This window comes from Malania oleifera, chromosome 3 (genome assembly GCF_029873635.1).
Source record: "Malania oleifera isolate guangnan ecotype guangnan chromosome 3, ASM2987363v1, whole genome shotgun sequence".
NCBI classification, from domain to species: domain Eukaryota; kingdom Viridiplantae; phylum Streptophyta; class Magnoliopsida; order Santalales; family Ximeniaceae; genus Malania; species Malania oleifera.
Genome location: NC_080419.1, coordinates 124343850 through 124370884, shown reverse-complemented (window position 1 = coordinate 124370884; position 27035 = coordinate 124343850). Strand labels below are relative to the sequence as shown.

The window sequence follows — 27035 nt, the reverse complement described above, 5'->3', positions numbered from 1 at the left end:
ATTCACCATCTTTATGCTTTTTTGGTTAGTAGTTTAGTCTCAAATTTTGTAATTATTAAATGATACTTTTTTTTCTTTACCATATATGATATACTATTATTCAATATATTTTTTAAATTTGAAAGTAGTGCATGTGATTATTTTTTAATGATTGGTCTACATAAATGAAGTGTGATTGTATTTACTAAACCGAATTAAAGTAAAAAGTCATTAAAAGAAATTACTATGTTGTTGAATTCAATTTGTGTTGTATAATCCAATTGAATTAGGTTAATCAAACTATTAGTTAACTAATTTCAATTTGGTTTTAGTTTACAAAGTCAAATTGATACCTTTGCTTCGGCTCAATCATTCGCACCATGAACACCTAATTAATAGGGAATTAAATAAAATATAATTAAATAATTTGAAGAGGAATGTAGGTCATGCTACTAGGAAGGTTAAGCATAAATTATGTAGGAGAAACTTGATTCCTAGTCCATAAATTTGAAATTTAGAACATATCTATAGAAGGTAGAAATCAAAATCAAAGCACATTGTCAGTTTCAATCACTTGTAAACGATATTGTAAGTTTTAGTTGGAGCATAAACATTATTTGTCACCTCAAATGTTTACATGGCTTGGTTCAGTTTTTTGATAAAAACTATGTCAATCAAAATACAAACTTTAAAGAAAACAAAACTCAGTAGCCATTTGATTCATGATTAGGAAGCATTACAACTGACCGTGTCAAAATCAATAGAAAATCATTGGAGTTGCAATCAAACTGAGAATAGAATCTATTCTACTAAGCGAGTTGGATTGGCCTCTGGCCTCTTTATGTATGTAATAGGCATCAAAGATAAAAGTCAATTGTATTGGATGCACTCGTTTTCTTTTGTCAGAGAAGACACCTCTATTGGTCCATTTTGTTTGAATCCTATAAAACTAGGGCAAAAGTAGCTCCTACGATAGTCAGTTTGATCTAAATCACTTCTAAATAGAGGTTAAATCTGAATTGGTTCAATATTAAGTGAACCAGTCAGACTTGTGAGCATTTGTAAGCATTTGTTAAGAACATTATATCTAAGAAAGCAAAATGTGACGTAACCGTACCAGTGATTGAAGTATAATTAGTATAATTATAATTGCCTGGAGTCTAGAGGTACTCCCACACAAGTGAAGAAGCAAGAAAGCAAGCAGAGTGATCCAGTAAGAATTGCAATTTCCCAAACATTGAATTTAAACTCTCTTGTCCAAAAGCAAAAGAAACATGTCCTAGAATTACCAGAATACATCCATCAAATGTTTTAGCTACTGTAACAAAGCATTAGAAAGAACAAAGAAAAAACACACAAAACTCAGTAGCAATTTGACTATCCTTGTTCTCCATCCTTTTACTGTTTAAGAGGATCTACCACGTGCAAACCTACACAAAAATGGAAATGAAAATAAGTAAAATAGTACAAATTATTGTGTTATAAGATTTCTAAAAATCACCATGCCTCCTCCAATGACAGAATCATAATAGCCTGTTTAGCCTATAGTTTAACAACAAATTTTTACAGAGAACTTAGATATCTCCACGTTTATTATAAGTGTCACAAAGCTGAATAGAAGATGGCATTTTCTGTAATTCTTGAGAAAACTAGAATCAAAACCAAAAAGCTTTTTACTACAACTAATCAGACCAATAGTGTTTTCCCTTAAAAAAACTGCAAAAAAGATAAAAAAATCAAAATGTGAAGAGGGAAACACCATCATCCAAATTCGTGTTAAAACCGAGGAGAGACTCACACAGACCATCAAAACACCTCTCTCTTGCACCCCACTTGTCTAAACGAAACAATGGCTTCAAGAAACATATCTCCCGTTGCCATAATAAGATGGGAGCATGATGAACAATAAAATGGTATTAAGGACAAACATGAGTAATATTGGAATGCAAATCCACTTCCTTGAGGTCATCCTTTTGTTTTTTTTGGCAAAAAGATAAGAACCATATTAATAACACATTTTACACCATTACTCTAGTCCAAGGAAGAAAGAGGAAGATAAAGTCAGCATATGAATTCCAAAGGACTTGGTCACATCATTTCTGCCAAAGCATTCAAATGACTCTGCAGCTATGATCACTGTATGCTAGCTATGATCACTGTATGCTAAAACATATCCCACTCTAAATACTTTTAGAAAAGGCATCATAAGCTCTATTATACAAATTCCCTTAACACCAAAGATTACAAATAAACTGCCAAGAAACCAAATGATCCTTCCTCCTCCCCAAATCCGAACCAAAGGGGAATCCCTCATAATCATGCCTATAACATATATGGAATTTCCAAAAAGAGGCAAAACACAGGCTGAAATACCAAAGAGATGTAACTGAAGATAAGTGACATGCATAAATGTGGCATTTCATCTTATGCCTGTAAACAAGAAGGTACTGGACAAATTGTAAACTCCCAACAAACCAAATGATCCCTCCTCCTCCCCAAATCCGAACCAAAGGGGAATCCCTCATAATCATGCCTGTAACATATATGGAATTTCCAAAAAAAGGCAAAACACAGGCTGAAATACCAAAGAGATGTAACTGAAGACAAGTGACATGCATATATGTGCTATTTCATCTTATGCCTGTAAACAAAAAGGTACTGGACAAATTGCAACATAAAATTAATGCATCCCTCATTTCAGGTCAACCTCGATAACAAACCTGGAGGAAGAGACTGCTTCAACTTATCAGCCTTCTCTGAATCAAACACACAGAGTGTGTAAAGGTACTTGGAGCAACGGACCTTGAACTTAACAACATCCTTGGTCCTCTTGATTTGCACAGATCGCGCATCTTTCCTTCTCGCGGTGAGAAGGAAGTCCTTGATTTCATGGATCTGCTTAGGCTGCATATCACAACACAGAGCATTAAAAGAACTTTTCCAGACAACATGCAACAAACTTCAATGACATTATATAAAAATGTCATACTATCTTCATTTCATTACAAATGGTTCAAATTTCAAATCTTTCAACAACCAGCAACCAAGAAAGAGTAAATATAACTATTTACAAACCTCGTGGCACATCAGCTATGAGAATAAAGCATGCTCACCATATATTCAAAGATCTTAAGCTAGAAATTTTTTTTTTGGGGGGGAGGGGGGAGGGGTTGGTGGAGAAGCTTTCTTGATTTGAGAGAGAATTTTCCATCATTTTGAAACAAAAAATTTTACGGAGAGTTACAAATGAGAAAAAGTAAAGTTGTGCAGCTCTAGGATTTGGAGTTCAGGAAAATTTTCTCTTTGCACTGGTTACAAAAGTCGACCAAAGGACTAGTAAACTCAATACATATTCTAGATTTCAGGACAGATAGCTGTTGAAATACACTATCGATTTCATTGGGAAAAAAAGAAAACACAATGAACAACCACCCCAAACTACTGCATAAAACATGATGGAGCAACTCAATTTTCATAGGATTTCCAACTTCAACCAAACCTGAATAAGCATTTAAAAAACAAAACCAGTGATATGAATCTTATAATCAGCACATACAGCTTGAGGTCATCAGATTTCGATCTCAGATCTCCGGAAGGATGATAGTCTAGAAAGGGGGGAATTTATAAATCATTTGGCATAGACCAAAATCCATTTCTAGCAACATTCAATAATTTCATTCCTTCACCTTGATCTTCCTGAGATTTTTTTGGGCCAAGCACTATTTCCAAAGCCTAAAAAGTGTCCTAGCCTACCTCAGAAGAAAAACCATATTAACCACGCCTCAACACTTCAACAAGGGTTAAGTCAAAAAAATAGATAAACACAAAAGGACATGCAAACTTCATGCTCCATTTAGAAGATGGAAAACACAAAAGGAAGTGAAATAAAGAAAATTTTTAAAGAAAGCCATTCCCATTGTAAAGGAAAATGTGGAGCTGAATAACAAACCAAGAAAACAAACCAGTAGCTTTCAACTGGAGGAAAATAAGGAGGAGATCAAGCTGCCAACTAGAGGATAATCAAGGGGAGATCAAGGAAGACAAACAATATGATATTTCTGCTGTTATTTAAATTTTGAAATCACTACAATTTATCTATATTGTTGTACTGGAACTTTATAAGAATCACCCATGTATCATGTTGAAATATATCAATCCGGAACTTGAATATTTCTATCCTCTGTTTCTTTTACTCCTATCACTTTCATATTTTTACATGGTATCATTTTGAGCCACAAAAAGACAAGCGTCTCATCATGTCTTCCTCTCCTTCCTCATCGACTAGCACTGATAATCCATCCTCTTCTATCACTACAGTCATTCCCATTTCAAATATTGTTTCCATCAAGCTGACTGCCGATAATTATCTTCTGTGGAAGGCACAATTAGTGCCCTACTTCCGTGGCCAGGATCTGTATGGGTACCTCAATGGTACGTCCAAAATCCCACCCCAAACTATTGATACTCCGCATCCTGATACAGGTGCAATCACTCAAATTCCAAATCCTGCACATTGTGAGTGGGGGCGACAGGACAATCACATCCTGAGCATTCTCATGTCTTCCATGACTAAGGGCGTCTTCACTCAGGTTGCCTCTCATGCCACCTCTCATGGGGGTTGGTGAGCACTTGAAACAACTTTTTCTTCACAATTGAGAGCTCGTACCATCCAGGTTCGAACTCAGCTTGCCAATGCAAAGAAAGGCAGTCAATCCGCCAATGCTTATTTTATATCGATCAGAAAATTAGCTGATGAACTCGCTATGGCCAGCCAACCCCTCTAGTGTGACGACGTCATTAATTATGTTCTTGCTGGATTAGGACACGAATATGACAGCTTCGTGTCCTCCATCTATGCTCGCACTGATCAAGTCACACTCGAGGAGGATACTCTCTGTTGATTATAACTGAATCTCATATGAGCCACCATCATATTTCTGCTCCTGAACCACTTGCTGAGGCAAATGTTGTCCAGAGACAAACACCGCTATCCAACAATAAAGGGAGAGGTGGCTCTCGTGGTAGAGGCCGTCATAACAATTCAATTCTCGAGGGGGGGTGCTTCCTCTTATACTCGCAGTGACACGTACTTCTTCTACAGTTGTGTGTCAAGTTTGCAGGAAACCTGGCCACTCAGCTCACAAGTGCTAACCACCGCTTTGACCTAACATATCAGGATCCTCCTCGCCCTCAGAATAAACATAGCCTTGATTGCAGCTAACAATGACGGCTGGGAGAATGAATGGCACGCGGACATGGGTGCCACTCACCATATTCACACATGATATGGCCAATCTGAACCAATGAAGTGATGATTATAATGGTACAAACAAACTTCAGGTTGGCAATGGTCAAGGTTTGTGTATCTCTAAAACTAGCAATTCTACTCTTAATACATCATCTCATTCTTTTGTATTAAATCATGTACTCTTAGTCCCTCAAATTCAGAAAAAAATTACTTTCCGTTAAAAAATTTTATCTTGATAATAATGTTTATTTCGAGTTTCATGACAAATATTTTCTTGTTAAGGATTACTTAGTGAATGTCCTTCATTGAGACCAAGTTAGTAATGGTTTATACCATTTTTCCAACACCAACATTCATCCTCAAGCCCTTTCAAGTGTTCGTGTTTCTCTTTATCAGTGGCACTGTGGACTTGGCCATGCTTCTCCTCAAGTTGTTCAACGTGTTTGTCCTTCAATAAGCTCCCAACTGATAAAATAAAGAGGCGCTCTATGAGTCATGATTGCCAATCAACCATGAGCCATGCTTTGCCTTTTAGCAATTCCAATTATGTTTCCGATGCTCCATTAGACTTAATTTTCACAGATGTATGGGGTCCGACATCTGTAGCCTACACTACAGGTGCTCAGTACTATGTTAGCTTTTTGGATAATTATTCAAAACTTTTATAGTTATTTCCAATTATATTAACGTCTGATGTTGCGCGTGTTTTCCTTCAATTTCAATGTTGTGTGGAAAAACACTTTGCACGTAAAATAAAGGCCATACAACCTGATTGGGGTGGTGAGTATCGTAGGCTACATAATTATTTTCAACAACATGGCATTACCCATCGCCTAGCATGCCCTCATACTCACCAAAAAATGGGGTCAATTGAACGAAGGTATAGACAAATTGTTGAAATTGGGCTTAGTATGTTATCACATTCAAATTTACCTCTAATTTATTGGGAAGACACATTTTACACGGCAATTTATTTAATTAATCGTCTTCCAACACCTATTCTCAAAAATTTGTCACCTTATGAAATGATTTAAACATACCATATCAACGGGTTTGTTCCTCAATAGATCATCTAATTTTGCAATTCAAGCTTTCTCGGACTTTGATTGGGTAGCTGATCGAGATGATCGTCGATCAATAGGTGTGTACTGCATTTTTATGGGCAGCAACCTTATTTCCTGGCAGGGCAAGCAACAATTCACATTTGCCCGTAGTAGTACCGAAGCTGAATATAAGTCACTAGCAAATACAACTTCAAAACTACAATGGTTGCAATCAATTTTACATGAAATTGGCCAAAGATTCCTAAACCGCCTGTGTTATGGTTTGACAATATTGGCGCCACATACTTGACTGCTAATCCTATGTTTCATGCTCCTACAAAACACATCGAGATTGATTTCCATGATGTGCGCGACCAAGTTTGAAGAAAGCAACTTAATGTTCAGTTTATCTCCAGTAAAGATCAACTTGCTGATTCATTAACTAAGACGGTGTCCCCTCGCAAGTTTCAAATCGTCTTGGCCAATTTGAATGTTCGAACACTACCCTTCAGATTGAGGGGGTATGTAGAGGAAAATACAACAACAACAACAAACAACAAAACCAAGTCTTAGTCCCACTAAGTGGGGTCGGCTATATGAATCATTTTCTGCCAATTTATGTGATCATGGACCCATTCTTTTGATAGATTTAAGGATATTAAATCATTACTCACTATCTCCTCCTAAGTTATTTTAAGTCTACCCCTACCTCTTCTACTACCCCCCACAGTAACTAAGTCGCTCTTCCTCACAGGTGCACTATGTGGCCTACGTTGCAAGTGTTCATACCATCTGAGTTATCCCTCCCTTATCTTATCTCCTATAGGAGCTACACCTAACTTACCACAAATATGTTCATTCCTTATTTTATCTTTCAATGTTATACCACTCATTCATCTAAGCATTCTCATCTCGGCAACTTTTACTTTTTGGATATTATGTTTCTTCATCGCCCAACATTCCAATCCATATAGCATAGTTGGTCTTATAGTTGTCCTATAAAACTTCCCTTTCAATTTTAAGGGTATTCTACGATCACATAACACACTTGAAGCAATTCTCCATTTTACCCAATTTGCTTTAACTCTATGGATTACATCATCTTCAACTTCTCCTTCAGCTTGCATAATAAATCTAAGGTATCGACATCTATAAGTGCTATTTATTTCTTCATCATCAAGTTTAACTTTGTCTTTAATATTCCTCCCATCATTACTAAAATTACATTTCATATATTCTATCTTATCTTTACTTATTCTAAAGCCTCTAGATTCCAAAACTTCTCTCCATAATTCTAACTCAGTCTCTACTCCGTCCCTAATTTCATCAATTAATACAATATCATCTGTAATCAACATACACCATAAACCTCCTTTTGAATACTCTCGATCAATTGGTCCATCACTAAAGCAAAAAGATAAAGACTCAAAGCAGATCCTTGATGTATACATATGGTGAATGGAAATTCTCTAGTTTCTCTATCTATAGTTCTTACACTAGTTATTATTCCATCTTACATATCCTTAATGACATCGGTATACCTACTACATACACCCTTTTTTTCTAAAACCCACCATAGAAATTCCCTAGGTATCTTATCATATGCTTTTTCAAGGTCAATAAACATCGTATGCAAGTCCTGTTGGGCTTTTGTGGAGCTTAGTTGCATTAAATTTGGATGATGACCCGACCTTTCTGTAATGAGAGATTTCTATCCTAAGGCTGAATCCATGAGCGATGCGGCTTGGGCCGTGGGGGTCCAGGGGCAACGCACCCTGGGAAAAATTTTTGGGCCCGTTTTGTAATCCATTCAGAACCCTGTGTGCAACATATAAAATGATTATTTTTGGGTGATTGAGTATGCGGTCACACTTCGCGAGAGAGAGAGCATTGTACCGCCACACTCTCTGTATTTTTCTTTCCGATAATAGTGAAATCCCTGCAACTCCGTGGACGTAGGCAAAATTACCGAACCACGTAAATACTGTCTTGTGCGTGTGATTGATTTTTTTCTTTGGCGTGTATTCTTTCTCTATTTTGTTTCTCACAGGTTTCGGGAATTTGTTCTTAATTCCCAACAAGTCCCTCTTCTTTTCCCTAAACTTTTCCATTAATTTTTTTAAAAGATAAATAGCTTCCGTGGTAGATCTCCCAGGCATAATACCAAATTGATTTTCTGAAATTTTTGTTTCTAACTTTGAACTTTGTTCAACTACCCTTTCCCATAATTTCATTATATGATTCATAAGTTTAATTCCACGATAGTTATTACAATTTTGAATATCTCTTTTATTTTTGTATATAGGTATTAAAATGTTTTTCCTCCATTCAACTAAAATTTTCTTAGTTTTTTACAATTGTATTAAATAAATTAGTTAACCATATAATTCTGTTATCACCTAAGCATTCCCAAACTTCAATTGGGATGTTATTTGATCTCATAGCTTTCCCATTTTTCATCTTTTTTAGTGCAAACTTAACTTCATTAACTTTAATATTGCGAATAAATCTTATATTAATCTTTTCCTCATTTGAAAACTCTAAGTTTAAGCCTTCTATTTGATTTTCGTTAAACAACTTACCAAAGTAACTTCGCCATCTTTCTTTTATGTCTTTGTCCTTAACCAAAACAATATCATCCTCACTTTTTATACATTTTACATTTCATAAATCTTTGCTCTTCCTTTCTCTAACTTTAGCAAGTTTAAATATACCTCTTTCCCCTTCTTTTGTACCTAATCTATCATACAAACTATTAAATGATCTATATTTAGCTTCACTAATGGCCTTTTTTGCATTTTTTCTTGCCTCCTTATATTTTTCAAAGTTTTCTCTGTTTCTACATTTTTGTCACGTTTTATACCAAATTCTTTTTGTCTTTATGATTTTTTGTACATCTTTATCCCACCAACTCTCTTTGCTATTCGAGAATCTTACCCTTAATTCACCTAAAATCTCTTTTGCTATCTTTTTAATAGAGCTAGCTAATTTAACCAAAGAGTATTTATATCTATCCCATCCTCTATGATCCAATCCCCATCTTTGATCATTTTATTTTTAAATTTTATTATATTTTTCTCCTTTTAGGTTCCACCATCTAGTTCTCTTACCCTGATTTATTTTATCATTTTTCTTCCATTTTTATATACATATATCTAACACTAAGACTCTATATTATGTGGTTAGGCTTTCACACGAAATAACTTTACAATCCTTACATGATAAACGATCTACCCTCCTAGTTGAAAAAAAAAATCTATTTGACTTCTATTTTGTCCACTTTTAAGAGTTATTAAGTGTTCTTCTCTCTTCTTAAAGCAAGTATTCATTATACTAAAATCATATGTCATAGCGAAGTCTAAGATCATCTCCCCAGACTCATTTTTGTCTCCATATCCATATCCTCTATGTATCCTCTCATAATTTTTATTATCTCATCCAACGTGTCCATTCAGATCTCCTCCTATAAATATTTTCCCAGTCCTTGGTATGCCTTGTATAATACTATCCACATCTTCCCAAAATTTTTTCTTAAAATTTTCTACTAAGCCGACTTGAGGAACCTTAGCACTAATGATATTTATTATCTCTTGTCCTAATACCATCTTGATTTTTATAATTTTATCCCCCACTCGAGTTACATCAACGTTATCTTTTAAGTTTTTGTCTATAATAATGTCTACTTCATTCTTATGTTTTTCTTTTCCAATGTACCAAAGTTTAAATCCTGATTTATCAATTTTTCTAATTTTCTTCCCCACCCACTTAATTTCTTGAAGACAAATTATATTAATTCTTCTTCTGATCATTGTATCCACAATTTCCATGTTTTTACCCGTAAGTGCCCCTATATTCCAAGTTGCTAATCTAATCCTACTTTTCTGAACTAACGTATTTACCTGTCGACGTCCAAAATGATGCAGGACTGCAAGAACCCTCGCATATTTGACACCGTACTCGGGCGCTGACACGGCACGTCGCTTCGAGGTGACGACCTAGCCCACTCTCGCCCACTATTCGCTACACTCGGGTGATTCAAGTGCAACGCAGCGCTCATAGGGGACATCCCAACAAATATTCGGTAAGGATTCATATCATAGTGATTTGACAAATTTTACGCTAGCTGCCAACTACCTAACGCAACCCTCCCTCCTTTACCTAGACTTGGGACCGGCTATGTATGAAAAAATTAGGACATTAAGTGCATCAAAAGCGGAGGAAAATGTTGAGCTGAATAACAAAACAAGAAAATAAACCAGTAGCTGTCAACTAGAGGAAAATCAGCTATTCTGTTGTACTAGAACTTTATAAGAATCACCCATGTATCATGTTGAAATATATCAATCCAGAACTCAAATATTGCTATCCTCTGCTTCATTTACTCCTATCACATTGATATTTTTACACTCATGTTTGATTATTAAAAATTGCAAAGCAAATCAATGAACACAATTTTTATGTTACATGTCATTAATAAATTTCCATTTTCAATAATATTTGAGATAGATAACATAGGACGAAAAATTAGTTCCCCTTGTATTTTATTTTATTTCTCATTACTCTCGATTCTCAAAATCCTTGACCCAGATGCAACCTGACTCATATTTTCTTTCCATTTCATTGGAAAAAATAGAAAAAGAAAAAAGAAACAACTGCAGTAACACAATTATACTGATTTCAAACTGGCGCAGCCCTGCAATTTTCTGCTCTAGAGTCTTGAAACAAACAAGCATATGACACAAAAATGACCTCTTTTTTCTTTTTTAATTCTTTTGGTTCATTCATACATTTTCTGAACAACCAAACATAGCTCTACGCGATTTCGATTTTGTCAATTAAACAAAAATCTGCTCAGGAAAATCCTACCTTTGTTCAAAATCAAAAATAAAATAAACAATACGAAACCAGATGACAAAACAAAATAACCAAAAACAGATATCATCATTTCATAAGCTGATGAAATACGTAGATGAATGAACAAATCCAAACACATAACATCAGGCAGCAAAAAATTTCAGCACAACTCTCAAAGAAGTATAAACTGAATTGCTATATCACCGAAGAGAGAGAAAGAGAGTACCATTTTGTTTTCGGATTTGAGACTGTAAGTGGAGAATCCCAAACCCTACGTTCCCCGGATCTGCAAACAGAACAAGACTAATGTGCGTAAGCCCTAAACTTTTCTTTTCCCGGCTTGCCCCTACCAGACTTTTCCTAGGCCTGGGCCCATACTCATATTTCGGGTGGGCTTGGCCCAAAATGATTAAACCCCGTTTGAAATTTAAAAATAATAAGAAAAAAAATTGAAAGAATCTAATTTTCATTTGATTATTCAAAAAAATGAAAAGAAAAAGAAAAATATAAACCAAGTCAATAAATAAAATATTAATTTTATACATCATTAATATTTAAATTTTTTAATTTTTAATCATTTAAAACAAGTTTTCATTTTCAATAGCGTTTGATAAAGAACAAATGTACAGTAAAAAATGAGTTTATTTCTTGATTAAAATGAATAAAATTATTTTATATTTAAATTCAATTATACAATACTCCATAAAAGAAAAACAATCACCTTTCAAAGAGTAATACATTTATAATGGTTGTTTAAAAACTATTATAACCTCTAAAGTTTAGAGGGAGACTAATAAAAAAATATTATTAATTAAATTAAATAAAAAATTAATTGAAGTCTTATTGTCCACAATGATGCACTCATATATAATTATGTTGAGCACTTTGAGTTTAGGTTGCTCATTTTTGCTGCATAATTGTATTTTTATAGTACTCTTGAATAATTTTATGGAGATGAGTAGATTGTAGTTGTTGACTACGATAACGTCATAGTAATCTTGGTCGTAGATGACAAATGATCTTCGATTGGGCAGTGAGAGAGGCGCCTTGGGGCCGTTGCAAAATAAAACAAAACAAAATAAAGGATAGTGGCAAATGGTATAATATGTTGTTTTTTGTCCCACATTGGTAGAATAGTTCCACATTAGTATAAAAGGTTGTTTTGAATTTTTTATATTATTTGTCCCACATTGAAGATAAGTGTTTTTTGGACTTGAGGTAAAAGTATTTTTTGGACTTGAGGTTGAAGTTATATAAAAAGTTCAACTCTTCATTTGTAAAACACACATCAAAGTTGTACTTTGTCAAGAAGCAGTGGATTGATCGTCGGCGCCCAAGAACGTAGGTAATTCTATACCGAACCTTGTTAATTTCTTATCTTGTTCTTTTTTACTGTTTTATTATTAGTTTTTGCATTGCTTTAATTTCTTATATATTCAATAGCAATAGTTGTAGTATTGGTGTTTGGCACAAGTAGGTTGCCCAACACAATTATTGGTATCAGAGTAATGTTGAATAGTGTCGATACGGAGGTGTTCTTCTGTTAGGATCCTTGTTCCCACGTTTGATGCCTAAGAAAGACATTGTCTAAGCGATTGCTCAGAGACCATTGCGGTTCAGTCGCTCCCTGGAGGTCGGCCTGGTCAAAGTGAAATTTCATAAGATAAAACAGAGTAGACACAGTTGGTATGTACTATTCATCCTAGGCCTTTTGCTTTGTTGGTTGCTATTGAATATATAGAAGATGATAGAAACTAGTGCAGCAGTAGAAGAAACTTTGTCCACATGAACTCCAACCCCTTCGGCTTCGACATCATTATTGAAGACGATAGCTAATGCTAGATTTGAGGTGGAGAAATTTGATTTTACTAATAATTTTGATATATGGCAATGTGAGGTAATGGACATCTTGTATCGGCAAGAACTAGATATTACTTTGGATGATAAACCATTAGATATGGGTGACAGAAATTGGGAAAAGATCAATCGTCAGGCATGTGGTACGATTTATCTGTATCTCGCTAAAAATCAGAAATATTATGCTATAAGGGAGACATCTGCAAAGAAATTGTGGAAGACATTTGAAGATACATTTATAACCAAGAGTCTTGAAAATCGGTTCTATTTGAAAAAGAAATTGTTTCGCTTCCAGTATCAACCAGGTATTTTGATTAATGACCACATAAACGCTTTCAATAAAATTTTGGCCAACTTGTTAAATTTGGATGAAAAGGTGAAAGATGAGGATAAAGTCATATTATTACTGAATTCTCTCACTAATGAGTATGAACATTTGACCACCACTTTATTGTATAGGAAAGATAAAGTTACTTATAATGTTGTTTGTATTACATTGATTAGTACTGAATGCAGAAAGAAAGATCAGAGGATCCATAAGGAAACAGTAGAACATTAACAATAAGGGGACGTTCTTAGAGTCGTATGCCTGGAAGGAAGAGTAAATCTCATGGGAGGAGTAAATCTCGTGGGTGACCTGCTAAAGATGAATGCGCCTTTTGTCGTGAGAGAGGGCATTGGAAGAAAGATTACCCTAAATTACAGCAGAAGAATAAAAGGTAAAACACATTGAAATGCCAATATAGCCAATGATGATAGAAGTGAGTCAGATTTTTTTCATGTTGGAACATCTTCATTACATTATTATGGTGAGTGGATTTTGGATTCTGGTTGTTCCTATCATATGTGTTCCAATAGGGAATGGTTTTCTAATTTTGAAGAATTATATGGTGGGGTTGTTTTTATGGAAAATGATAATACTTGTAAAACAATTGTGTTGGAAGTCCCAACCCGGAGTATATAGTCTAGAGGGGGGGTGAATAGACTCTTTTCGCGGAATACGTATTTTTCTACAAAATAAAAACTCTTGGCAAGATACAAGAAATTATATCGCAATATAAATATAAATCATACACAAGATATAAAATAAAGAGTGTAAGGTTGAGAAAGAACAACACTGGTATTTTTACGTGGTTCGGCACCAAGCCTACGTCCACGCCTTAGCACCAAGCCAAGAATTCTACAATCCACTATAATCGCTCCTTCCGCGGCAGAGCAAGCCTTACAAGCTCGGGAACAAATCCCTATCGCTCACAAAGAGTCTTTACCGATTCGGTTTACAAAGAACCTTACAACTTGGTTCACAAAGAACTTTTCACAAGAAGATGGAAGATTACAAAGAATACTCCTTACAATGAGCAAATATGATTTACAACTCAAACCTCACACTATTCTCTCAAGAATTGAATCAAACACAATAAGTGAGCAAGAGAGAATGAACACATGTAATGAAGAACTAATATGCAATGTGCTAAGTTTTGTATAAAATGATGTTTTTTACTAACAATGATCAAAGATCTTCAAAACCATGTTAATACAAGTCTAATGGCTTGTATTTATAGCCCAAGAGCCTTAGGAGCCGTTAACTAGCCGTTGGGGGGAAGAAAAGATATTTTATTTGGCAAACTAGCCGTTTTCCGCCCGTTAGTGTCATTCTGCCCGTTGGACTCGCCGACAAATCTCCTGTGTTCGTCGATGAGGTCCCTAAATTAGAAAAAGTCATAAAAATGAAAATTGTGGAATTTTGTCTTAACTTTCTTGGGATACCAATATCGTCCCATTTGGACTTTTCTAGCAAAAGTTATGCCCAAAATATCGAAAGGTGTTCAAGACTCAATGCTGCACTACGGTAGTGACGATTGCTTTGTTTTTCCTTGTTAAAAAGCGTTTTAATGACTTAAAACATTCTTGGAAAAAAGTATATGAAATATATTGAGTCTAATGAAGATTAAAACTTGTCCAAGTGAGTTTCTCCATAAATATAAGATATCTTGTTTTATGAAAACATATTTGAAAACTCGTTTCGATATCTTATATGCTTAGTATGTCCTTTATTGAAAATATGCTTGACTTTTAGGACTTTAGGACGTAGAGCTAGTTTTGTAAAATTAGGACCAAGTTTTTAAAATGTTTATATTATTTAACACTTGTCCCATTTTGAAAACTTAATTGAGTATAGGATTATTTTGACAACCTCTTTGTTTTTACTTTGAAAACTATGAATTGTGAGTTTGTTGCTTTTGTGCGGATCCTATATGCTCATGTGTCCTAGTATGCTTATGCAATGGCTCAACTCTTACTCAGAAATCATGCAAGACACACACCGCAAGAGTTATAATACGCACTCACTCACACAACCCTTATTACAATTAATTTATACACAATAAAAACTCCGGGATGTGCTTTGGTGCTTCTAAGTCAGTGTCTTTCCGATCTTTTCTATTTGATGTCTACTAGGTCCGATCTTTGCTTCTGATTTGGTACCTCTGTGTATCTGACACTTTATACCTATACTAGATAAGATCTGTAAGGATGGAAAATACTAGAAACAACAAATAGGTTAATATCATCAAAACGTATAAACCAAGATAGTGTAGCTGACAGGGCTAACAAATTGGAATAGGATCAACACAGTTGAAATGTCAAGATGTAACTATTAAGATCTTGACTGATGTTAGGTATGTCCCAAGCCTAAAGAAGAATCTGATTTCATTGGGTGTCTTAGAATCTAGAGGATTCACTATCACTTTGAAAGATGGAACCTTAAAGATTAAATCAGGTGCGCTGGTGGTGATGAAAGAAATAATGAAAAACAACTTATATACAGTTATTGGCTCAGCAGTTGTTGTTTATGAGAAAGATGCAGGTTCAGATACAACCAGGTTATGACATATGCAATTAGCACATACAGGAGAAAAATCTTTACAACAATTAGCTAAGCGAGGTTTGTTAAAGGGTGCAAAGGTGTGCAAACTTGAATTTTGTAAGCATTGCATTCTGGGAAAACAAACTAAAATGAAATTTGGCACAACAATCCATTAGACTGAAGGTATTTTAGACTACATCCATACAAATGTATGAGGTTCCACAAAAATGGTTTTGTTGGGTGGTATGCATTATTTTGTCACTTTTGTTGATGATTTTTCCATAAGAGTTTGGGTGTAATCTATGAAGCATAAAAATGAAGTGTGCGATATTTTCTTTAAGTGGAAAAATTAGTTGAAACTCAAACTAGCAGAAAGATTAAATGACTCAGATCAGATAATGGTGGTGAATACACGAGTGACCCGTTTATGAAGGTATGTCAGAATGAAGGTATTGCTCAACACTTCACAGTTCGAGATACACCACAGCAGAATGGGGTGGCATAGCGCATGAATCGGACTTTGCTGGAGAAAGTTCGATGTATGTTGTTTAATGCTGGGTTAGACAAAAGGTTTTGGGCTGAGGCTGTTAGATATGCGTGTCATCTCATCAATCATCTACCATCATCTGCAATAGGGGGAAAAACACCCTATGAGGTATGGTCTGGAAAACCTGCTAGTGATTATGATTCTTTACATGTATTTGGTACTATGACTTATTATCATATTAAAGAATCTAAGTTGGATCTAAGATCCAAGAAAGCAATATTCTTGGGGATTAGTGTAGGAGTCAAAAGATATCGTCTTTTGTCACGCCCTGAACCCCGAAATGGGACCCCAAGGTGAAAATGTAATCTAACCTGTCCCTGTATCCGATAAAACATCCAAAGATACAGTACAATGGATCAGGGTCCGACCCCGTGGGGTTCCCAGGCACGCTAAACACATCCAAATACAATCATATACGCAGCGGAAAAAGGTTATTCTATATAAACATATGCAGTACCATACCAGAGTCTATACAATAAGAGAAACATGCTCTATTCAAACGTACAAACGGGTGCCCAAATACATCTCAAATGGCAACCCACCAAAAATACAGTCCTAGCACTTACCCAAGCGCTAACTAGAGTACACCGGCCACTACGCTCCCTACACCAGGACGCTAGTTCCGGTTACTTGAAGGACCTGTAAAAAATGTACTTACGGTAGGGGTGAGACACCTCTCAGTAAGGGAGAACACATGTTATATCGGTGTGTGACATTTGAGTGTTATCATGATGCAACATACACGCAGTTAAATGCATTCCAGTACTAGTTTACACAGTGCATACACGCACACATACACATACACATGATCAGCAATCCTGGTGTCGTCACACCCTTCGGCCCGAAGTTGGCCCGCGACATATGGCGTTGACCTGTAGCCAACCCGCGAACACGGCGCCACCGACACATGGCTAGTCCCTGACTCCCATGGCATCATACCGACGCTAACTGGTGGATCCACACCCTTCGGTCTGATCTACAGGAATAGGCTTACGCCCTCGGATATAGAGTCGGACACTCTAAGTACCTGGAACAATTTGAAACCCCGTTCCTACTAGCATTTCAACAGTCACACACACATGCATGCTCATATAACCAAACAAACTACACCCATTTGGTAATCTAAATCATGGTTTTCCAAAAAAATACAGTTTAAACAAGTCAAGGCACACTCATCCCAATAATCTAGTATAAATCAACATATACCCTCGGTTTTCAACAAAACCAGGGATGCAGCCCGTCGCCCCCTTTTTCCCAAAACTGTAATAATGAAAAACTCATAGTTTTCCCCGTTAGATCCCCCCAAATGAGTAGCCAAAACACACACACGACTGTGAACCACAGTTCCACCGAGTCCGATTTCAAAAATAACTGATATAAACACAGTTCTCCTTACCTTTTCCTCGAATAGCAAATCCCGAACTCCAAGGTCCCTAAACAGCGAATTGAGTTCAAAAACCTACAAATCACAGTATATAATATACTCACAAGACTGTTACCTACAAAACCATCGGATCAGTATTGAAAACCGAGCCTTACCTCGATTTTACGCCAAAACCTGAAAATCTCCGAAACGAGATTCTGATCCGTAGAATTTATAGAGAATCCTTCCACAATCTTCGTGGTAACTTCAGATTCCTGATTCCAGCAACGATTGGTGAAGAAATCTAGAGAGAAAGAGAGTGTAGAGAGAGTTCTAGAGATATATATATATTTGAAGTTTCTTAATGAAGAAGTAAAGAAAATTTCTATTTATAGGCCCTTGACCCAGGCGAACTCGTCGACAAAATGGTGTCCTTGTCGATGGGGCACTATAGTCTTCTCATCGACGAGACGAGGAATTCATTGACGAACCCTGATATTCCCGATTTTTCGAAACTCCTCGGCTTCCTCTCGTCGACGAGTCTCTGAATTTCATCGACAAGAATGACAAAGACTTCGTCGACGAGGCCTGTTCTTTACCAAAATGCCCCTCTCTTTAAATATTTAAACCCACTTATCACGGTTCAGGTTCTTACATCTTTGGTGTCTAGAGATGAAAAAAAATGATTTTAATTAGGGATGTGACTTTTAATGAACTTGCGATGATAAAGAAAACAATACGCAAGGAGTCACGAGTTGAAGAGAAGACCAGTGGTACTCAACAACAAGTGGAGGTTGAGACAATTTTGGGAAACCCAGTGAGAAATGAGACTACACAAGGTAACTCTCCAATTACGGTGGGGACTAGTTTACAATAAGAGGAGATTTCAAATTGAAAATCTTCATAGCAACAAGAATCAATTGTTTCTTAGAGGCCAAGACGAGAAATTCGAAAACCTGCTCGGTATACTGATATGGTGGCCTATGCACTTCCAGTTGTGGATAATAATGTTCCTTACACTTTCAAAAAAGTAATGAGGAACTCTGAATCAGACAAGTGGAAAAGAGCGATGGATGAAGAAATGCAGTCTCTTCATCAAAATCAGACTTGGGAGCTAGCCTAACTACCCAAGGGTAAGAAAGAAATTGGTTACAAATGGGTTTATGTAAAGAAAGAATGATTTCTAGATGCAAATAATGTTCGCTTCAAAGCTAGATTGGTAGCTAAGGGCTACGCACAGAAGGACGACATTGATTATAATGAGGTATTTTCTCCAGTTGTTAAACATTCTTCCATTTGAATTTTATTGGCTTTGGTAGCACAATTTGATCTTGAACTAGTTCAGGTTGATGTAAAAATTACATTTTTACATGGTGATTTGGAAGAGGAAATCTATATGACTCAGTCAGATGGATTTCAGGTTGCTGGAAAAGAAAATTACGTATGTAAACTAGGTAAATCGTTATATGTTTTAAAACAGTCTCCAAGACAGTGGTACAAACGATTTCATCAATTTATGATGGATCAGAAGTACATCAGAAATAAACATGATCATTGTGTTTATTTTCGTAAACTACAAAATGGATCTTTTATATATTTACTCTTGTATGTTAATGATATGTTGATAGCTTCAAAGAACAGGGAAGAAATCAATAAGTTGAAAAGTCAGTTAAATCAAGAGTTTGAGATGAAAGATTTTGGTGAAGCAAAGAAGATACTTGGCATGGAGATTCTTAGAGACAAAATGAGAGGAAGAGTTAGTTTATCTCAGAAACAGTATTTGAATAAGGTAGTCCAGAGTTTTGGCATATCTGAGTAGTCAAAACCAGTAAGCACTCCTCATGCTCCTCATTTCAAACTTAGTGCGACTTTATCTCCTAAATCAGATGAGGAATGTAAGTATATTGTTAGAAAAGGTGTATTCCCAAGAGGGGGGTGAATTGGAATTTTAAACTTTTCTCTAAGGTTCAACTAATCCTACAATCAGTATTACACAAACTTAGGGTCTTTCTATGCAATTCCAAATGCGCTGATAAATAGAGTATACAGAAATTTAAATCAGGCACATCATTCACACAATAACATATATGTGCGGTAAATGTAAAATGCAGAAATATAAACAAAGCACACAATATGTTATCGGGGTTCGGCCAACTGTGCCTACGCCCCCGCCTCTAGCTCGCAAGCCAGAGGATTTCACTAATAGCTCACTTAAGGGTGGAGTGGCACCGTTTACAACCAGGTCAAGTTAACACAGGGCTGACCTCAACCTTAACCGGGTCAATTAGTGGGGCTGACCTCAACTTACACGCCTTAACAGGACGACACACCTAGCTTTCCTAACCGGGTCTAAGCCAATCCGGGACTATTATAGGACTAGTCTCCCTCTTCAGGCCCTTGCCTGGAAATACAACAGATGTGTATATAATCAAATGGTATAGCGATTGTGCTTTCCTGTAAAGCAGATATGTACCCAAATACGCGTAATAACATACACCACAATATGATTCAATATGTAAGCTCAATGTGGTCTAAATGGTTCAACTCTCAAAGGTATTTTCTATCTGTGTAATGCATACGTGAGAGTGTCAAACAAGCAATCTTTGTATCACAAGATATTCAGCCAATAATTTCACACAAAGATGTCAAGTCTTAAGTATTTCAATCAGCAGGGTGTCTCAAGCATGTAAGTATCAAATAATGTATATGCTTGGTTTGTAAAAGATGTGTAATCTTTGTGTTCAACAAATAATATATGAGTGAGTGAATATTGCAACAAAGATCACTATCACACAAACAAATATCTATTCAAAATATTTATCAAGATAAAACACACTAGATATTTGAAGGTGTTTTGAAAATATTTTGCTCCCAAAACAAATACAATCTTCTCAAGATCTTGCAACGAAGGTGCAAGCTTAGAAGATCTATCAAGGTCTTCTTAGGATAGATTTATCAATAAAGTCCCCTAAGAATCCTTAGGTTTTACTCTCAAATAAAATCGTGTCAATCAATCAAGAGTGGGAGAGCAAACCTATTTAGACTAGCACTCAATCAACTTACAAATGATTTAGACACTAATAAAGGGTAAGTTTGAGTGAATAAGACTAAAAAATGAGTAGTATAAGCTTTTAGATTTTCAGAGAATTCTCCCTTAATCAAAGTAGCTAATCATCTTTCTTTTTCACAAATGATCTCATATATATAGGCATAGGAGAAAATATGACCATTGGGGACCTATTGGGTATTATTAGGGAAGTTTAATGATATTTAAAGCATTTCAACCTTATTTAAAAAATATTTAACTATGGTAAAAATCAGGACAACCCAAGAGGTCCGGTCGACCAGAACAAGCTCGGTCGACCAAGTCTCATATGGTTTGGTCGACTAGGGAACTTTTGAACTGAGGGTTCGGTCGACTAGGAGAGGGCGATTTCTCAATTTTTCGAGATTCGATCGACCAGGCCATTTTGAACTGGCTGGTTCGATTGACCAGACCGCTGGGATTTCTCCCGAGGATCCTCGGTCGACCAGGTAGTTGGAGTACAAAAGTGGCTCGGTCAACCAGATGGTCAAAATGTTGACCCAGGGAGGTTTCGGTCAACCAGGAGTTTTTGAACTACCTGGTTCGGTCGACCAGGGCCTTGGTCAACTGTTGACCCAGGTCTGGTTCGGTCAACCAGGGCAGAATGAATGGCCTGGTTCGGTCGATCGAAAGTGCACCAAGTGTGCATTTCAGTCCCGTTTTGAGACATACAAACCCTAATGAAGTGCCTAATAAACATATGTACAAATGTGTGTGTCCTAGGGTCACTTGGAGTCCAATTTTAAGACACCAAAAAAGTCCGGTGTCGGTCGACCGAATCCCTAAGGTCTTTCTAAGGTCCTTTTCTCACTCACGGTTTGTTTGAGCTTACGTATTATCATACATGTGATGTGTGTGAGCTTATTACAAACCAGAGTCTTAGTTACTATTACAGACCAATTAAATGAAATATATTACAACATGGAATAAAAATTGGTTTTCAGGCTTTACTTGCTTTGTGCACATCTTGATCTTAACAATCTTAGTTCCTGCACAAAATCTCAAACACTCATTAGATACAATGAGTATTTGTCATAATCAAAACCGGGCGTGACCTATAAGGTCAACATATATTTCACGGGTTCCTTATGTAAGTGTTGTTGGTAGTCTGATGTATGCAATGATTTGTACTAGACCTGATATTTCACAATCTGTTTGTATGGTGAGCAGGTATATGCATGGTCTGGGCAAAGGATATTAGCGAGCTATGAAATGAATTTTGAGATATATTATGAATACAATTGATGTTGGTATAGTATTTGAGAAAAATAATACTATTGATAAACGTGTTGTTGGATATGTGAATTCTGATTTTGCAGGTGATTTGGATAAACGTCGATCAACTACTGGATATGTTTTTACATTTGCTATTGGTCAAGTGAATTGGAGGTCTACCTTACAGTCTACCATTGCCTTGTCTACAACAGAAGCAGAGTATATGACAGCTTTAGAGACTATTAAAGAAACTATTTGGTTGTAGGGTTTACTTGAAAATTTGGAAGTTTTTCAGAAGCACATTGTTGTGTTCTGTGATAGCCAGAGTGCTATTCATTTGACAAAGAATCAAGTCTACCATGCACGAACGAAACACATCTACTTTCGATTTCATTTTATGCGGGATATTATTGGAGGCAAAATACTTCTTCAAAAGATTGTTACAACTGAAAATCTTGCAAATATGTTGACCAAAATTGTGACAACAAACGAGTTTAAACATTGTTTGGACTTTATCAATATCCTGCAAGTCTGAATGTTTTTGGAAAGCGTAGATGATGTGGAACTCCAGAAAATTTTGATGACTGAAAAATATGTTGAATTTATCGTTAAGGTAGAGATTTGTTGTTTTTTATCCCACATTGGTAGAATAGTTTCACATTAGTATAAAATGTTGTTTGAATTTTTTATTTCCCACATTGGAGAGAAGTGTTTTTTAGACTTAAAGTTAAAGCAATATAAAGAGCTTAACTCTTCATTTGTAAAGAACATCTCAAAGTTGTACTTTGTCAAGAAATAATATATTGATCGTTGGCGCCCGAGAACGTAAGTAATTTTATACCAAATCTCGTTAATTTCTTGTCTTGTTTTTTTTTTTTTACTATTTTATTATTAGTTTCTGCATTACTTTAATTTTTTATACAATAGCAATAATTACAGTATTAGTATTTGGTAGAAGTGAGGTGCCCAGCACAACATAGTAATCATAATCAACAAGAATCATGCTTATCAAAACCAACAACTTGATAGGACCATGAAATTAAACTTTATTTCAATCTAGTCACTCTTTATTCTTAATATTCCACCCAGGAAGATTATTAAGAGAAAAATAAAATGACTACATTGAAACATTATTTTTTTACTCCAAATGAAACCTTTGATCCAAAGGAACCCTAAATTAATTAAGGTCAAGATAATTCTTTTCTCAAATTGATAAATTAATTAAGGCATATTTTAAAAGTATTTTATAAAAATATTTTTGTTTGATCTAAGAAAGCAAAATGTGAGCTCTCCCACACAAGTGATAAAGGAAGCAAACAAGCAGAGTGATCCAATAAGAATTGTAATTTCCCAAACATTGAATTTAAACTCTCGTCCAAAAGAAAAAGAAACACATCCTCGAATTTCCAGAATACATCCATCAAATGTTTTTACTACTGTAACAAAGCATTAGAAAAAAAAAAGAAAAATAACACAAAACTCAGTAGCCATTTGACAATCCTCAAACTCCATCCTTTTACTTCTGAGGAGGATCTTCTAGCACGTTCAAACCTACACAAAAATGGAAATGAAAATAAGTAAAATAGTACAAATTATTGTGTTATACGATTTCTAAAAATCACCATGCCTCCAATGGCAGAATCATAATAGCCTGTTTAGCTTATAGTTTAACAACAAATTTATACAGAGAACTTAGATATTTCCAAGTTTATTATGACAATGACACATATCTGAATAGAAGATGGCATTTTCTGTAAATCTTGAGAAAACTAGAATCAAAATCAAAAAAGCTTTTTACTACAACTAATCAGACCCATAGTGTTTTCACTTAAGAAAACTGCAAAAAAAATATATAAAAAAAAAAAATATGAAGAGAAAAACACCATCAACCGAATTCGAGTTATATCCAAGGAGAAACTCACACAGACCATTAAAACACCTCTCTCTTGCTCCCTACATGTCTAAACAAATCAATGGCTTCAAGAAACATATCTCCCGTTACAAGCCATAAGATGGGAGCATGATGAACAATAAAATGGTAATAAGGGCAACCAAGAGTAATATTGGAGTGCAAATCCACTTCTGTTAGGTCATCCTTTTGTTTTTTTTTTTTTTTTTTTTTGCAAAAAGATAAGAACCATATTAACAACACATTTTACACCATTACTCTAGTAGAAGGAAGAAAGAGGATGATAAAGTCAGCATATGAATTCCAAAGTCACATCATTTCTACCAAAGCACTCAAATGACTCTGCAGCTATGATCACCGTATGCTAAAACATCCCCCACTCTAAATACTTTTTGAGAAGGCATCATAAGCTCTATTATACAAATTCCCCTAACACCAAGGATTACAAACAAACTCCCAACAAACCAAATGATCCCTCCTCCTCCCCAAATGTGAACCAAAGGAGAATCCCTCATAATCACGCTTATAACATCTATGGAATTTCCCCAAAAAAAGGGCAAAACACAGGGTGTAATACAAAAGAGATGTAACTGAAGATAAGTGACAAGCATATGTGGCATTTCATCTTATACCTGTAAACAAGAAGATACTGGACAAATTGCAACATAAAATTAATGCATATAAATCAGAATACACCCCTTATTTCAGATTAACCGCGATAACAAACCTGGAGGAAGAGACTGCCTCAATTTATCAGCCTTCTCTGAATCAAACACACAGAGTGTGTAAAGGTACTTGGAGCAACGAACCTTGAACTTCACAACATCCTTGGTCTTCTTGATATTCACAGATCGTGCATCTTTCCTTCTCGCAGTCAGAAGGAAGTCCTTGATTTCATGGATCTGCTTAGGCTGCATATCACAACACAGAACATTAAAAAAATTTTTCCAGACAACATGCAACAAGCTTCAACGACATTATATAAAAATATCACACTATCTTGATTTCATTACAAACGGTTCAAATTTCAAATCTTTCAAGAGCCAGCAACAAAAAAAAAAGTAAAAAATAACTATTTACACAACTTGTGGCACATTAGCTATGAGAATAAAGCATGCTCTCCATATATTCAAACTTCTTAAGCTATAAAATTGAGGGGAAGGGGGGAAGCTTGCACAAGAAGCATCTGTTGAAGCATTTGTGGAGAAGCCTTCTTGATTTGAGAGAGAATTTTCCATCATTTTGAAACAAAAAAACAAAATGTTATGGAGAGATACAAATGAGAAAAAGAGAAATTGTGCGGCGGTAGGATTTGGAGTCAAGAAATTTTTTCTTTTTGCAATGATTACAAAATTTGATCAAAGGACAAGTAAACTCAACACATATTATAGATTTCAGGATGGAAAGCAGTTGAAAAACACTATCCATTTCATTGGGAAAAAAGAAAACACAATGAACATCTACCCCAAATTACTTCATAAAACATGATGGAGCAACTCAATTTTCACAGGATTTCCAACTTCACCCTAACCTGTATAAGCATCTCAAAAACAAAACCAGTGATATAAATCTTATAATCAGCACATACAGCTTGAGGTCATCAGATTTAAATCTCAGATCTCCAGAAGGATAATTGTATAGAAAGGGAGGAATTTATAAATGATTTGACATAGACCAAAATCCATTTATAGCAACATTCAACAATTTTATTCCTTTACCTTGGTCTTCCTGAGATCTTTTTGGTCCAAGCACTATTTCCAAGGCCTAAAAAGTATCCTAGCCTACCTCAGAAGAAAAGCCATATTAACCACACCTCAGCAGGGGTTAAGTAAAAAAAAATAGAGGAACACAAAAAGACATCAAACTTCATGCTCCATATAGAAGGTGGAAAACACAAAGGGAAGTGAAATAAAGGAAAATTTTAAGGAGAGCCACTTTTCTCATGTTTGATTATCATTCATAAAATAATATAAAGCAAATCAATGAACACAATTTGAATTTTCATTTTCAATAATATATGAGATAGATAAAATACAAAGAAAAATTAGTTTCCTTCATATTTTATTTTATTTCTCATTACTCTCGATTCTCAAAATCCTTGACCCAGATGCAACCTGACTTATACATTTTATTTCCATTCTTTTGAGGAAAAAAATAGAAAAGAAAACCAAACAACTGCAGCAAAATTATACTGATTTCAAACACGCGCAGCCCTACAATTTTCTGCTCGGGTCTTGAAACAATCAAGCATATGACACCAAAATGAACTTTTTTAAAATACTTTTGGTTCATTCATACATTTTCTGAGCAACCAAACACAGCTCTACGCGATTCCAATTTTTTTCTATTAAACAAAAATCTGCTCAGGAAAATACTACCTTTGTTAAAAAAAAACAAAAAATAAAAAACAAAACAAACAATACGAAACCCAGATGACAAAACAAAACAACCAAAAAAACATATCATCATTTCATAAGCTGATGAAATACGTAGATGAATGAACAAATCCAAACACAATACATCAGGCAGCAAAGAATTTCAGCACAACTCCCAAAGAAATATAAACTGAATTGCTATATCACCGAAGAGAGAGAAGAGAGAGAGAGAGAGAGAGAGAGAGAGAGAGTACCATTTTGCTTTCGGATTTGAGACTGAAACTGGAGAATCCCAAACCCTACGTCCGTCGATGTGCAAACAGAACAAGACTATATATCCATAAACCCTAATACCCATTTTCTTTTCTTTTCCCGGTTTGCCCCTACTAAACTTTTTCTGGTCACGCCGATGTCCTATCGATGAGGGCCTGGGCCGGCCCCATACTATTATTTCGGGTGGGCTTGGCCCAACATGATCAATCCCTGTTTGGAATTTCAAAAATAATAAGAAACAAAATTGAAAGAATCTAATTATTATTTGATTATTCAAAAAAAATGAAAAGTAAAATAAAAATATATATCAAGGAAATAAAAAAAATATTAATGGTTGTTAAAAAACTATTATAACCTCTTAAGTTTAGAGGCAAACCAATAAAAAAAATTTATCAATTAAAAATTAACTGAAGTCTTATAG

General features: G+C 35.4%; 2 protein-coding genes across 2 annotated transcripts; both read right to left on the bottom strand.

Moving 5' to 3' along the window:
• Window positions 1-1185: 1185 nt before the first annotated feature.
• On the bottom strand, window positions 1186-11531 carry LOC131150958 (large ribosomal subunit protein eL38z/eL38y). Its single transcript, XM_058102069.1, has 3 exons — window positions 11351-11531; window positions 2700-2883; window positions 1186-1409 (listed from the first exon to the last, which is right to left on the bottom strand). The coding sequence occupies exons 1-3, from the start codon at window positions 11351-11353 to the stop codon at window positions 1378-1380; spliced, it is 219 nt and encodes a 72-aa protein (XP_057958052.1). The 5' UTR covers window positions 11354-11531; the 3' UTR covers window positions 1186-1377.
• An 11852-nt stretch (window positions 11532-23383) lies between these two features.
• On the bottom strand, window positions 23384-26716 carry LOC131150956 (large ribosomal subunit protein eL38z/eL38y-like). Its single transcript, XM_058102064.1, has 2 exons — window positions 26596-26716; window positions 23384-24877 (listed from the first exon to the last, which is right to left on the bottom strand). Exons 1-2 carry the CDS (start codon window positions 26596-26598, stop codon window positions 24671-24673), a joined length of 210 nt encoding a protein of 69 aa, XP_057958047.1. The 5' UTR covers window positions 26599-26716; the 3' UTR covers window positions 23384-24670.
• Window positions 26717-27035: the final 319 nt, after the last annotated feature.

What these genes read in the sequence shown, in the direction of transcription:
- LOC131150958 (XM_058102069.1), bottom strand. An exon ending in GAAGCAGTCTCTTCCTCCAG is followed by an intron (nt 1,410 to 2,699) that starts GTTTGTTATCGA and finishes ATTTTTGTGTAG; the next exon opens with GTTTGCACGTGGTAGATCCT.